The 15482-nt window shown below is 36.2% G+C and overlaps 1 protein-coding gene across 1 annotated transcript; it reads left to right on the forward strand.

Moving 5' to 3' along the window:
• The first annotated feature begins 12823 nt into the window (after positions 1-12823).
• Positions 12824-13768, forward strand: LOC143391342 (olfactory receptor OR51C1-like). Its single transcript, XM_076844039.2, has one exon. It carries the CDS (start codon positions 12824-12826, stop codon positions 13766-13768), a length of 945 nt encoding a protein of 314 aa, XP_076700154.2.
• The last annotated feature ends 1714 nt before the right edge of the window (positions 13769-15482 follow it).

Below are 15482 nucleotides of genomic sequence, written 5' to 3' on the forward strand. Positions count from 1 at the left end.
TGCCAGATCCACTGCTCTGGGCCTGAGGTGGGGCAAAACATCACGGTAGAAGTGTGGCCAAGGAAATCTGTTCAGCTACTGATAGCCAGGAAGGACAGAGAAGGAGATGAAGAGAATAGGGACAAAGAGCGGGAAGAAGGGGCCAGGGAGAAGATAAATCCTTCCAGGGCATGCCCCCAGTGACTAGCTTCAACAAGGTCCCACTTTCCAGAGGTCTTTTCAGTTATCAATGGATTACTATATTAATTGATGAGGTCACAGCCCTCATGATCCAATCATTACCTAAAAATCTCCCTTTGAACTTTGCTGCACTGGGGCCCAAGACTTCAATATAAGCTTTTCTAGATCCAAACCATAACACCCTCATTAGTCTTTAATAAATTGTACCTATAGATTGCTATGTATTATCTAGTTATCATTTTTATTTCTGGCCTTTTTAAATCCTCAGATATTTCCAGCATTTCTACACCCCTCTTGGGCCTGGGGATCTTTGAGTCACACTTGATTTCTGTCTGTTACATCCTGTGTCCAATCTATCGGCAAGTCTTGTCAGTCTCCTGGAAAATACAATAAGAATTTGATCATTCTTCATGATGTCCAAAATTTCCACCGTTATCAAGTAAAAAATTTTCTCTTATTAATGTAATTTCAGTAGTTTCCTTATTTTGTTTCCATTCTGATCTCATTTGCCTCACACTAAGTCTGTTGCACTGAATATATAGTACAAAAAAATGTCTTGCCCTGAGGTATTTTATTCTTTACAAAGTAACAAAAAAAAAAACAATATCAATCATATTTTATTGTGTATTTTATGTCCAAGTTACTATGCCAAGAGTTTGTGGTAGGCAAAATTATTAGATAGGCAAAAATATTTTATTGTTTATTGGAGCAAAATGCTGAGACTCAATAAGATTTATTGCAAGTCCCTAAGCACAGTTTTCTTGTGTTGAATTCTGTCCTTCCTGTTTGGATTACCAAGTTTGGGAAACATTGCTTTGAAGTCCAATGAAGTCACAGACTATGATGTGTTTTCCAGATTCAATGGTATTATATTGATATATCCAAGATGTCCACATCCTGAACCTGGAATATGTTAACTTATATGGAAAAAGGGACTTCATAGATGTGATTAAAATTAAAGACTTCAAGATTAGTTGGAGAGATTAGTTGGGCTGTGTGTTTCTTCATTCTAGACACATGAATCCTTAAAATTGGAGAACCAGAGAGATGTCAGTGTGAGAAGGACTTGATTCACTGCTGCTAGATTTGGAAATGGCAAAAGGAGGCCACAAGTCAAGAAATGTGGATAATCTCCAAAAAGACAAATGACAAAGGATTTGTCATTTGTCAATTTTCCCTAGATCCTCTATAAATAAATGAAAATTACTGGTACCTTGATTTTAGCTCAGTGAGATCCATATCAATTTCTGACCTATACAACTCTAAGATCAATTTGATAGGAAAAATCCACTGTTAGTTTGATTTATGCAGTATCCAAGAATTAGAGAGTTTAAGTAACTTACTTAGGTCTCTCAGTGAGGGGCATAACCAGTATTCAAAGCCTCAGATATTGGACAGTCTTTCAATATTCAAAATTCATTGTTTAAAGTCTTCATATGATGTCCATTCAGCAATACTTCCAAATTTGTGTCACTCAAACTCAATAGCAATCATGTATGCTTATGTGCAGATTGAATGTTAACAGTCATCACTTGTGTATGCTTAAACTTTTTACATAATGGATTTTTTTCTCCACTATTGTGTCTCCAGACAGTATATTTCTTGAGACCTTTGAAAAACTTTCCTCTGGCAGTTTGGGCAAATTCTAGGTCTGTGACTGTTTTACCACCCATCTAAGAAACTATTTGAGAATGGTCTCATTTATTCTTTCCCCAGATTAAAGGATATTATTCTTCTCTCAGAGCAATTGTAAGAATAGTAGTTGTATGTATATTCTGTTTGATCTTTGCACATGTAAACAAAACTGGTGTGTATACTGGTCAAAGTACTCATACCTACCTACATTGGTCCATATTCTTCATATTATGGCCTTTTATTTGCAGATAAATGGATGGAATTGGAGAATATCATGCTAATCAAAATAAACCAATCCCCAAATCCAAAGGCCAAACGTTTTCTCTGATATGTGGATGCTGATCCATAATGGGGGGTGTGCAAGGGAAAAATGGAGGACCTTTGGGCAGAGGGGAGTGATGGGAGGGGAAGGGGGTATGAGGAAGAAGGATGGTGAAATGAGTTGGACATTGTTGCCCCATGTACACGTATGATTTATTAGTGGTGTGATTTTGTGTCATGTACAAGCAAAGACATGAAAAGTTTTGCTCCATTTGTGTACAACGAGTCTAACTGCTTTCTACTGTCATGTATAACTAATTAGAACAAATAATTTAAAAAATGGCCTTTAAAATTGGGGATGTATCTTAGATTATAGAATGCTTGCCTTGCATGCACAAAGCCTTGAGTTCAGTCCCCATCAGTCCAGCAATATATGTGTGTATATGTGTGTGTGTATGTGTGTATACATACATATATATGATATATAAGATACAATAAATATATAAATATATTTATATATAATATACATAATATATATCAATATAATATATATATATATATATATATATATATATATATATATATATATATATATATATTTTGTTATCCTACTTTCCTGTCAGCTTAGCAAAACTATCACTGGCAATTTTATTACACTAGGAGTCTAAGCACAATGTTTCTCAAAAAATTACATGAAGGTATATGTTATTAATATGTCAATATCTATACATTGAATCTGGAAAACACATCATAGTCTATGATATTATTGGACTTCAGAGTGATGTTTTCCAAACTTGGTAATCCAACCAGGAAGGGCAGAATTTGACAAGAAAACTGTGTTGTAAGGACTTGCAATAAATCTTATTTAGTGTCAGCATTTTGCTGCAGTATACAGCAAAATATTTTTGCCTATCTAATCAGCAAATATTTTTAAAAACTTAGTGTTGTGTTGCTGTGCTATGGTGGACTAAGTATTGTTTTACAATATTTGCATAAACTTTATGGAAGTAGAGTTTCCAGCATATTATTGCCTTAAAATGTTCATAAGTTTCCATTTCTAAAAATGTATTGAAAGGAAAATATCAGAGTGAGCCCACATTTTATGCACAGGAACATTTATTGCAGTATTATTTTTACACTAGTAAAAAATATGGGTTAAAAATTATCAATGATATGGAATACATAAGGTATATTTATTTTGTCCTGGGAAGTTGTTTGACCTTTTAATTCATGTATGTAGCTGCTTCTGTGAATAGTTATGCCAGATGAGAAAACTGGAAGGCAGGTTTTAGGTCTGAGTCTTTCAAGGCAGCAAATGGTGCAGGTTCAGAAAGAAAGTGATACAGGAGAAAGAAACCGGAGACAAATCAGGAAATCTGGGTTAATGTATGCACATTGTAGAAATAAACTTAAAAGCAAGAAAACAATGGCAACAGCAACAAAAACTTATTTCTGTATCAAAAACTGTATGTAAAATATATTAAGACCCCTCATCACCTACTGGCCCTTCATGGTCTGAGGAAAGCCCCATTCACCTCTCTAAAGCCACTTTCGCTTCTTTTCTTGGCTTCATCCATGTTGAATTATGAGCAGTTTCCTGCCCTAATGATTTGTCTGACACTGACCATTCAATGTCAGTGCATATAGAAATGTAGCTCATACTTAAACTCTTCCTATGAACTTCTGGTAGCTCTTCCTGTTAGTCTTGTCTATTCCATTCATCTCTGTTCCCATCAATGTCTTATACATGCTGTTATCAGAGTTTTTGATTATTTAGCATTACAAAAATATTATATACACATTTCATATCTGATATTGAATAAGATATTGAAGGTATAATGGTGAACACAATAGACATCACCCCAGATATTACAGAATTTGAAGTCTAGTAGCGGATTGCCGCAGTCTCTGGCTGGGCACAAATCACGAGTCTCCACACAGCTTGTAGATTCAAACAGCAATTCTTTATTCCCGAAATCACACCGGCCGTCAACAAACACGTTCTGGGGAAATCCACGTTCTCTGCCCAAATCCACACTCTGCCCAAATTCACACTCTGCCCAAATCCACTTCCTCCGGGCTTCTGTCTCCCAAAATATACTGTCTGACCCTAAGAACTCAAGAGGAACTCAGCAGCAGGATACGCCCTATTCTAAAGGGGGAACACCCTAATCTCCTATTATGCTAAACTGCCCTATTCTAAAGGGGGAACACCCTAATCTCCTATTATGCTAAACCGCCCTGGTCCTTGAGCAAGGTCACCTTTCAGAAGTCCTTCCACTAGACAGCATGGGAGTAAGCTGGCAAGGAGATTGTCATACCTACTTGGCTGATGGCTCCCAGCATCGGATATAAATAAATACATGGGAAATTGCAATACTATGTTAACACTTAAAAGAGAAATATTAACAGAGATCTTTTCTATTAAAGGATCAACAACATTGGCATCACTTGAAAGCTTATTAGAACTATTTAAAAAATCAATCTTCTGAATCATAATATACATTCTTATAAGATACCAAGGGTATTAACACTGAGAGCACTCATTTTTATGGCCTCTGCCTGTGTATCCACTGGTCATTATTGCCTTGTGATAAATGACTTAACTCTCTGGGGTTTACACTGAAAACAATCTTGGGGTTCTGCTGTTTCCCATCTCCTGCAGCTGTGTTCATGGACCAATACTCCTTAGAATGTAGTCCTTAGCATAGCAGGATTTTCAGTTTTATATCCCTGTAATAGTTTGGGCATCTCCTTTTGCTTCTGTGTCTTAAAAGGGTATGTTGAAATTGTGTATTTCCCCATAGAGACTCACGTACTTTGTGGCAAGTTCATCCAAAACTGAAAATGTTTCCCCAACTGTTGAAATGCTTTCTGGGGAAGGTTATTTTTATTAGTCCAGAAGTTACCTTAAAAAGAATGTTTTCTTAGGTTCTTGGTGAAATCCTAGTGGGGAAAAAAACTTTCTAGACTTTCCCAGGAATCTAGAATCTTGTAAGAAGAAAAATAAATAAATAAATACAACAGGTCAGTGAAGGTATCTACTCTGTAATAACTCTAACGGGAATAGTTTCTTCATTCCCTTTTTTCATACAGCAGGTCTTTGTCAAGTAATGCCATCTTGACACAGTTTCTTGTGCCAAGAAGCACATTTAATTAGTTATTCTTGAACTTATCAGCCAGTCAAGCTCACTACTAAGCGTCCAAGGCTAAATTAATGGACACAGCCTGAGACTCAATTTTGAGTGTCCACAAAAACTTGAAGGTTAATAAAAACTGTCCACAAAACATGGTTAACTCAGACTGGGGATATAGCTCAGTTGATAGAGTGCTTGCCTTGCAGGCACAGGACCTGGGTTCAATCCCCTGCACTGCAAAACAAACAGGGTTAATTCTCCCCTGCAGTGTTACCTGTAGTTGTAGAAGTTTGGGTCCTGCTATCAGAACAAACTCATAACTCTGTAAACTGGCAAGAGACACAGAGGGACTCACAAAATATAGTACTAGTCTTGCCTTAATTACTTCCTCTTAAATTGTTTTCTTTGTCTATGCACAGGAGGGCAGCCACTCCAAGATATTCAGAACACCAAGGGAGGCCTTAGGCTCTGAACCAGATAACCATTGCACTGGTTTCAGTGAATATAGTTACTCAGCGACTCCCTTTCTATATGAGTGTCTTATGATTGCTGTAAATCTGGCAAATGACAGCTGAACAAAATCATGGATAAATCCATTAATATTTCTTTAAACATTCCTTTTCTCTGGCTCTATGCAAAGCTTTGTCCCACAACTGTTTGTAAGTGACACTGTTCTCAAAAGAGACCTGAAATTGTAGCTCATCTTCAGGATTTCCCATGGAGAAGTTAGAATGAAGCTAGACTGAAAAGAAATTGTTTTTTACAATCTATCATTTGGAACACAAAGGGTTAGCAGGACACAGCTGTACAGAGTTCTCTCCTGAGAATTTGTTTTTCTACTGGGCAAATGACTCTCACCAAATAGCTTCTGAGTTCCTTATAAAGCTCTGTTTCTTAAATCTGATAGTACTTCCATTCCTGGATTTTTTCCCTATGGGTTTCTGGCGAAAGAGAGCCACTTTGGTGACAGTGTCAGCGGGTAGGGCCAATCAGGGACAGATCCCCCAGCTTTAGTGTAGAAGGACCATTTTACCGGTGAGTTTAGGAGGTTGACATAATCTCTCTCTCTTTCTCTCTCTCTCTCAAACATTCTCTGATGCCTGTGATGACTCTTCAAAGAGCAGGGGCCAGTCTGGGCATGGTGGCACATGCCTCTAAACCCAGCTACTGGGGAAGCTGAGGAAGGAAGATCAAAAGTTTGAGGATAGCCTGGGCAACTTCATGAGACCCTGTCTCAAAATAATAAAAAAAATCAAAAGGCTGGAGATGTAGCTCAGTGGTAAAGCACCCCTCGGTTCAATCCGTAGTACCAAATCATAAATAAAAATTTTACAAAAGCAGGGGGCAGGATAAATCACCTCACAATCTAGACCCAAGAATATCTCTGTGCATGCTGTTGGTGTTTTAGAGCACTGAAGTCTAGATAGTTTATAAAAGCAACTTAGAATGGTTCAGAGGAATCCATGAGTATACATTCAATGGATTAATATGTCAATTAAAATATTTTAATGTTCTAAATAGTCATTGCAAATATAGACTGTAATCATAAGCATGTGTTCATTCATTTTGATTTTTAAATTTTTATTTTTTTAATTGTAGATGGACACAATACTTTTATTTTATCATTTTTATGTGGTGCTGAGGATTGAACCCAGTGCCTCACATGTGCTAGGCAAGCGCTGTACCACTGAACCACAACCCCAGCCCCTCATTTTGCAGTTTTTAAACATTTAATTCCTTTAAATTAATTCCTTTAAAATAAATAGTATCAAAGCCGTGGAATTTAGAGCCAGAACAGAGGTCAATTCCTGGATCTGCCATCGTCTTGCTGAGTGAATGAGAAAGTAATATAATTTCTCCGAGCCTTGGTTTTCTTGTCTTAGTCTGTTTCTCATACATAGCATGGAGATGATGATGATAATAATAATAATAATAATAATAATAATAATAATAATAATACCAATGATGTTATTGGGATAGTGGTTTGTATGAAGGATATTTAGCTGTTCCTAGTGTTTTGGTTGCAGATAAATGTAATTCATAGTCCCTGCCTTAAAAGAACATCAGTTGGGGAGAAAGAGACATTTAATATATCTAGGAATAGTTATTAGGTATTTGCTTGTTATACAAGACAAGTGAAGGATGATTTAAGAATCATAGAACTTTTTAAAAATCTAAATTTTAAAATTTAAATATTCTTCCTTTAAGTTTGCTAAAAGAATTTCCTATGTTACAAGAGCCCTACAGTTTCTCTGTGAATATAAGGAATTAATAAAAAAGATACCATGAGAAATGTACAGTGGAAAATAGACTTGAATGTAGTGAAGTAAATTGTTTGGCATATTTAACTTTACCACTATTGTTATTACAGAGAAGTCTGCTGTGAACACTTAGATAATCTATTGGGGTCTTTCTTTAATTTTATTTATTTCTTTAATTTGTTGTTGTCAGCAACATAGCCATTTTATTTATTTCTATTTACTTTCTTATTGTGGTGAGAACCTGAGTTCTTCCTATTTAAAATTTTCAAGTGTATGTTAAGTATTACTCACTATAGTTAAAAGGCTATATAGCAGCAGACATTTATAACTTCTTTTGCATAACTGACTTTACACCCATTTAATAACAACTCCCCATCCCCCTTCCTTTATACTCTGGCAAACACCAATCTATACTCTGTTTCTATAAATTTCACTATGCTACTCATAAGTAGAATCATGCAGTATTTGTCCTTCTGTGACTGGCTTATTTCATTTAGTATAATGTTCTCCAGGTTCATCCATGTTGTATTATGTGTCTGAATTTTATTGTTTTTTAAAGCTGATGTATGTATATACTACAGTTTCTTTCTCCATTCACTTGATGATGGCTATTTAGGTTGTTTCCATATATTGACTATTGTGAAAAATGCTTCAATCAACACAGGAGTACTGGTATCTCTTCAACATACTGCTTTCATTTCCTTTGGCCATATATTCAGAAGTGGTATTTCTCAATCACATATATGGCACTTATATTTTTATTTTTTTTTGGTAAAGCTAAATATTGCTTCTAGTGATGGCTGCATGATTTTATATTCATGTCAATAGTGTACAAGGATTTTGATTCCTTCATGTTCTTTTGAACATTTGTCTTTTTAAAAAAATAATAGACACCCTCGAAGGTATGAAGTGATATTTCCTTATGATTTTGATATACATTTTCATGATTAGTGATGTTGAACATCTTTTCATATACCTGTAGGCCATTTGTACGATTTCTTTGGAGAAATGTCTATTAATGTCATTTTTCCATTTCAATTTTATTATTTGTCTTTTGCTATTGAGCTATATAATTGTTCATATATTTTGAATATTAATTTTAAATGAAATTTCTTAATTTATTTACTGTAATAAAAATAACATTAATCAAGAACCTTCTTTTTCATCTTTAAGGTTAAGAGTATATGATTTTAAGTTCCTTTCTTACTTTCCACATCATCTACAAAAACTTGTTTTTATCACCATGTCCAAATTTAAGCAGATTCCTAGTGTCAAGGATGAATACCAGATTAACAAGAAAACTTCTTCCTTTAAAAAATATGCCAATATGTTGACCTGAATTTCGCATCTATTTTGAGTGCGCTGTATATAAGAAATCACAATATATACCTGAATATTCAGGGTCTAGGTTTCTCATTATTTATTAGAAGCAATTCATTCATATAAAAGCTTCATTTAAATGCTACTGTGACCAGCATTTTTCCTGACTCTGAGACCATAGATCTGAGAAAACTGGAGAGCTCCTGTGTTTCCTGGGAGTCATTTTTCACCTTAGTGGCCGTGTCTCTGCAGTCTCATTAGAAGGTACTTCCATTTTTCTTAAAATGCTACTGTTGTACAGAGTTCTTCACTAAGACCTCTTTCCCCTAAGATTTATTACTCCACAGCATTTTTCCACTGCTGTGATTTCAAGTGGACATTAGTCTGACAACACTTATGCCTCAATATCAGGGCAGAAGTCATTTCTCCTGGGGTACAAATGTCAGTACATTTTTCAGTTCTTGGGTAGAAGGTTACAGAAGAAAAAGTGAGCCTTATTTTTCAGTTGAGGTCTAAGGGCTAAGTCCAAACCCAAAGAGTTTGTTTTATTTTGCTTTAGCTCTCAATTAAAAAATAAAAAACAACTAAAAATTTTGTTGGTGCATTATAATTATACTAATTTGTAGTGGGATTTGTTTCAACACATTCCTACATGCACCATACTTGCTAAAGTTTAGATCTTTAATGTTCAGGGCCCGTGTATTAAAGACTTAGTCTCCAGCTTGATGCTGATGGGAATTGTGGAACCTTTAAGGAGTGGAGCCTACTAGGAAGTTTTAGGTTCTCAATTGTGGGTTCTTGGTCTTTTCCTCTTTCTCTCTAATTCTTAGTGCCCATAAGGTGAAACCTTTGCCCTACCATATGATTCTACCATGATATGCTGCCACAGTCTTAAATTAATGGAGGTACCCAATCATGTACTGAAACCTCCACAGTTGTGAGGCCAAATAAACCTTTCCTCTTCATAAGTTGATTACCTCAAGTATTCTATCACAATGACAGAAAGTTGACTAACACAGAAAACTGGCATCAGGAGTATATTCATTGCTGTGACTGTAGCTGATGATTTGACAGAGCCTTTGGTATTGGTTTACTGGATGAATTTAGAAAAATTTGAAGATCAGGCTAGAAAAGGTGTAGAATGTTGTAATCAGAACTTAAGCAGAGATTTTGATGAGGACTCAGAAGTCCAGAATATTGATAGAACTGCAGATAGAAAATGATTGCTGAGATTTCAGATGGAAATGAGGATTCATTGGGAATTGGACTTACAGTCAGTCACCTGATTAGGAGTGGCAAATATTTTGAATGCATTTTATTCTTCTGAAACTTAATGGGAGGCTGAGTTTAAAGTGACCTAATATATTTTGGAGGCTGAGATGGGAGGATCACTTGTACCTGGGAGTTCAAGACCTGCCTGGGCAACATAGCAAAACTCCTGCCTGAAAACAGCAGCAACAACAGCAGCAAACACAACACCCGAAGAGAAGTAAAGAAAAAGAAAGATAAAACTAAATATGACCTACTTACTTATCTGCAAGATGGAATTTTAAGACAGCATAGTAATCAGGCAGTGGCATGGGTCTTACTGTCTGCTTTTAGCCAAATTTATAGTGAGCATTGGAAGCAGAAAGGAACAGAGCAAACAAATTTAGAAATTTTACAGTTTGACCAGAAAAGGAACATTTTTAAAGGAGAATTAAATGAGGGTGCAATTGCTAAAGAGATTAGTGCCTTTAAGAAGGAACCACATGCTTTTCACAAGGATAATAGGGAAGGTGCCTTGAGGGTGTTTCAGGAATTAACAAGACTCCATCCATCAGAAGTTCAAAATTATGAAAATGAAAATTTGATTCAAAAACTTTCCAGGGAACATTCTTTGGAGAACAGAGCTGTGGAGTTCCCTGAGTCCCTAGGGCTGCCTTGAGAACATCTGAGGACAACAAACTCATAGGCCATTGCTGCCATGGTTCACATGGGCCCAGGTACAGCTTGCACGGGTGGCAGGTGTTGGCATCATTCATGTGTAGATGATTTTCAGGCAGGAAGATTCCAAGTTACAGGTCATGGAGGTTTCTGATGACATTTCAGAGAAGACTTTGGAGACGAGGATGTGTGTGGCAGGGTTGGAGTCCCTGAAAGTGGTCCCTGAGAGGATGTGTGGGGCTGCAACAGTGAAGCTGAAGCTGCAATGAAGAACCCAGGAAGGAAGAGATGTCAGGTTTGAAGAATGCCTGCATGCTGCATGCAGAGCTGGCCTAAGAGAGTAGCCATATAGGCTGCTATAGAGGCCATAGAGGCAGGGCACCCCAAGCACTCAGGTATATACATCCTGCTAAAATGTGCTTTGGATACTTTAAGATTTAATGTTTGCCTTGCTGGGTTTCAGTCTTGCTTTGGATCAATACTTTAGCAGTATTAATTCTGCATATCCATGAACTTGGGAGGTCCTTCCATTTTCTTGTGGCTTCTTCAATTTTTTTCCCCCAGTATTTTGTAGTTTTTATTGTAATGTCTTTCACCTCCTTGGTTAGCTTTATTTTTTCAGGCTATTGTGAATGAGAAAGTTTTCTTGATTTCTTAACCAGTTCATTATTGGTGTATAGCTGTTGTTTTGTTGTATGTTGATTTTCTAAACTGCTACTTTGCTGAATTTATTAGATCTAGCCATCTTCTGGTGGAGCTTTTTGCATCTTCTAAGTATAGGACATATCATCTGCTGTGATAATTTGACTTCTTTCTTTCCTATTTGTATCCTTTTTATTTCCTTCTCTTGCCTAATTGCTCTGGCTAGAATTTCTACTACTATATTGAATAGGAATGTTGAGAGTGGACATGCTTGTCTTATTCCTGATTATAGAGAAAATATTTTTAGTTTTTCCCCATTCACTACTTTCTACAGTGTTTTTACCATGAATAAGTGCTGAATTTTTTTCAGAAGCTTTCTCTACCTTTATTGGGATGACAATGTAAATGTGAATTTTGTCCTTATTTATATTTATATGGTGAATTATATTTATTAGATTTCATGTAATAACTATTTTGGCAATCCTGGGTTAAAACCAACTTCTTAATACATTGTTGAATATGATTTGCTAATGTTTTATTAAGGATTTTTGCATCTAAGTTCATCAGCTGTGTTGGTCCATAGTTTCTTTTCTTTTCTTTTTTTTTTTTTTCCGATGCACCCTTATCTGGTTTTGGCATAAGGGAATTTATTGGCTTTATAGAATGAATTTAGAAGTGTTCTGTCCCTTTCTATTTCATGTAATAATTTGAAGAGTATTGATACCCATGTTTATTGCAGCACAATTCAAAATAACCAAACTATGGAATCAACCTGGGTGTCTAACAATGGATGAATGGTAAAGAAAATGTGGTGTATGTATACACAATGGAGTTTTATTCAATCATAAGTAAAAGTAAAATTATGCGATTTACAACAAAATGGGTAGAACTAGAGAATAACATGTTAAGTGAAATAAACCAAACTCAGTTGGGCACAGTGGCATATGCCTATAATCCCAGTGGCTCAGAAGACTGAGGCAGGAGGATCACAAGTTCAAAGCCAGCCTCATCCACTTAGTGAGGCCCTAATCAACTTAGCAAGACCCTTTCTCTTTCTCAAAAAAAATTAAAAAGTGCTGGGGATGTGGCTCAACAGTTAAGTGTCCCTGGGTTCAATCCCTGGTTAAAAAGAAAAACCAAACCAAACCAAACAAACATAAAAACAAAACAAAACAAAACAACAACAAAAGCCCAACTCAAAAGGTCAAGAGTCCAAAATTATATGTTTTCTGACATATGTGGAAGTTAGGAAAAAATGTAAAAGAAAGGTGGCTGGGTGGAAATCTCATGATCAAAGGGAGATCAGGAGAGGAAAGGGACCAGGAGAAAAAAGTTAAAAGGACATGGTTAACTAATGTTCCTATAATTGTATGGTATGTACCTGACAGTAAGAACATTTTCTTCCCTTTTATTATAGGGTATGGTCCTTTTTCCCAAGGATATCTGCTTCCTTTGTTCACCATGCCACCCTTCAACCAGAGCATTTTCCATCCTGCTGTCTTCTTCCTTACTGGAATCCCTGGTCTTGAAGCTTCTCACATCTGGATCTCCATCCCATTCTGTTGTCTGTATGCCATTGCCATCTCTGGGAATGGCATGATTCTATTTGTCATCATCACTGAGTCGAGCCTCCATGAGCCCATGTACTATTTCCTCTCCATGTTGTCCTTCACAGACCTAGGTTTGTGTCTATCCACACTGGTCACCATGCTGGGTATTTTCTGGTTCAATGCTCGAGAAATCAGCTTGGACACCTGCATTAGCCAAATGTTCTTTATTCATGGCTTCACGTTCATGGAGTCCTCAGTACTCCTAGCAATGGCCTTTGACCGCTTCATTGCCATCTGTAACCCTCTGCGATATGCCATGATCTTGACCAATTCAAGGATCATCAAAGTGGGTTTTGCAATCATTATCAGGGGCACAACAGCCCTAGTGCCTTTACTCCTGCTCCTTAAGCGTCTTTCTTTCTGCCACAGTCATGTGCTCCACCATTCCTATTGTTTCCACCCTGATGTGATGAAGCTTTCATGCACAGACACAAAGATAAATAGTGCATTTGGCCTGGCCATTGTCATCTCTACCGCTGGTCTGGACTCTGTGTTAATCCTTCTCTCCTACGTTCTGATCATCCGTTCTGTGCTTAGCATTGCATCCGTAGAGGAGCGGAAAAAGGCTTTTGGAACCTGCATCTCCCACATCAGTGCTGTTGCCATCTTCTATATCCCCATGATCAGCTTGTCCCTGGTGCATAGATTTGGGAAGAATGCCCCTCCTATTGTGCACACTCTCATTGCCAATGTTTATCTGCTCATCCCTCCTGTAATGAATCCCATAATCTACAGTGTGAAGACAAAACAAATTCGCAAGGCTGTGCTTAAGCTATTCATTCCCAAGGTAGTTTAGGCAAGTTTTAGAGTATCCCATTTTTGAAATTTTCCCCTATGATTTATTATTTACTAGTGTGAGTTACCACTATGCTTTGAAAAAAATCTATAAATTCATGTTTTTTCTCTCTTCTGATGATAAATTGATTTACTATTTACACAGTTTTAGATTATGGATTCTTTGAATTCAGGAACTTCATCTTGGGGTCCTTCTGACTATGTGATACTCCACCTGGACCAGTATAGGACTATGATTAAAATTGTCTGTAAATATGGACAAATGAATTCATGCTTTATAGGTCCAGACTGTCTCAGTCCTTTTAGAGTGTGTAGCTATTCAAGATATGCCCCATAATATAGATGAATAAGAACAGGATTTCTTTCAGTAATTCCTATAGTTTATTAGTAATGATTATTGTTACCCAAATAAATAATTAATGACTGAGGAATTCATATAAGTGCAATAAGTAAAGAATTCATATAATTGCAATAAGTGCAAACATGAAGAAATACTTTCCTAATTCTTATAAGAATCCTTGGAATGACTCTGTAAATGGATTAATATTTTAATTATATAAATGACTCATCATCTAAATATGTGGCTAAAGGAAAAAAATCACTCTGATTTTATCAGTACAACTGTACACATATATGGAATTCTCATACTGTGCCTCATTAATATATAATTATATTAATTATAACATAATTATTACCACTAATCAAAATTTTTAAATGTTTAAGGAGATACAAAGTCTAAACACTGGTTTGAATATTACACATTGTATATTTGTGCTGAATTATCACACTATATCTCCAAAATATAGACAATTAAAATAATAATTAATAGGATATAAATGAATATTGTAATCACTGAATTCTATTTAGTTGGGAGGTCTGGAGGTAAGAGACTCAGTTCCATTATCTGCATCATCTATGCAAAGATCTCAAATTATTAGATATGTAAAATGCTTCATGAAAGAATAAATAAAGAATATTTTTTGTTCTGGGTAAAGCATAAGTAAAGAGACTTCTAAGAATTTTATAGAACCCACCAAAATAGTATTGTGAAAAGACAACTTTATCACATGGAATTTGTAGTCTGTGGGGATGAGGGGTGAGCTCATGGAAATAACAATTGTTATTGTTTCCAGGTTTTTACAAATTTAATTCAATTTTATCAGGAAATAGATGAAAGAATAGAATACTGGTTCCTTCATGGAAACTATAAAAGTAGAGTAAACATAATGAAGTTAAGGGAATAGAAGCCACAAACTTGAAGGAACCCATGGGAGCACCATACCCTGGAGCTACAAAAAGCCCCCCCAGGAGTTTGCTGATTAAGAGATGTTAGGCAACCTGAGACCTGACCCCTAATATAAGCCACCCATTCCTGAGCAACACGCTTCTCTGCTTCTCAGGTCCCTTCCTGGAAGACAAAGCAAGAAAGAGCACATCTCTACCTTGTGTAAGTGAAATTGCTGCATTCAGGGGAAACATTAAGCTCTTTCTACATTCTCTTTCTTTTAAGAACCTGGAAGGCTTTAGTAACTTCAAAGAGCTCTCCTGGGTGCCTAAGAAATATTGTGGGAAGTTCTTTCCTGAAATCTCTATTTTATGAGGCACCTTATTTAACCAAGGAGGCTTAGTTGTTCTACGTGCCATTTTTCTTTCTGCTTAAAGCAGCTTAATATATCCATGCCAAGTGTGAATTTTCAGTTAGTTGTACCACATTT

The sequence above is a fragment of the Callospermophilus lateralis genome, chromosome 2 (genome assembly GCF_048772815.1).
Source record: "Callospermophilus lateralis isolate mCalLat2 chromosome 2, mCalLat2.hap1, whole genome shotgun sequence".
Lineage (NCBI taxonomy): Eukaryota > Metazoa > Chordata > Mammalia > Rodentia > Sciuridae > Callospermophilus > Callospermophilus lateralis.

Coding starts and splice junctions, on each gene's coding strand:
- LOC143391342 (XM_076844039.2), top strand. CDS start 12,824: ATGCCACCCTTCAACCAGAGCATTTTCCATCCTGCTGTCTTCTTCCTT.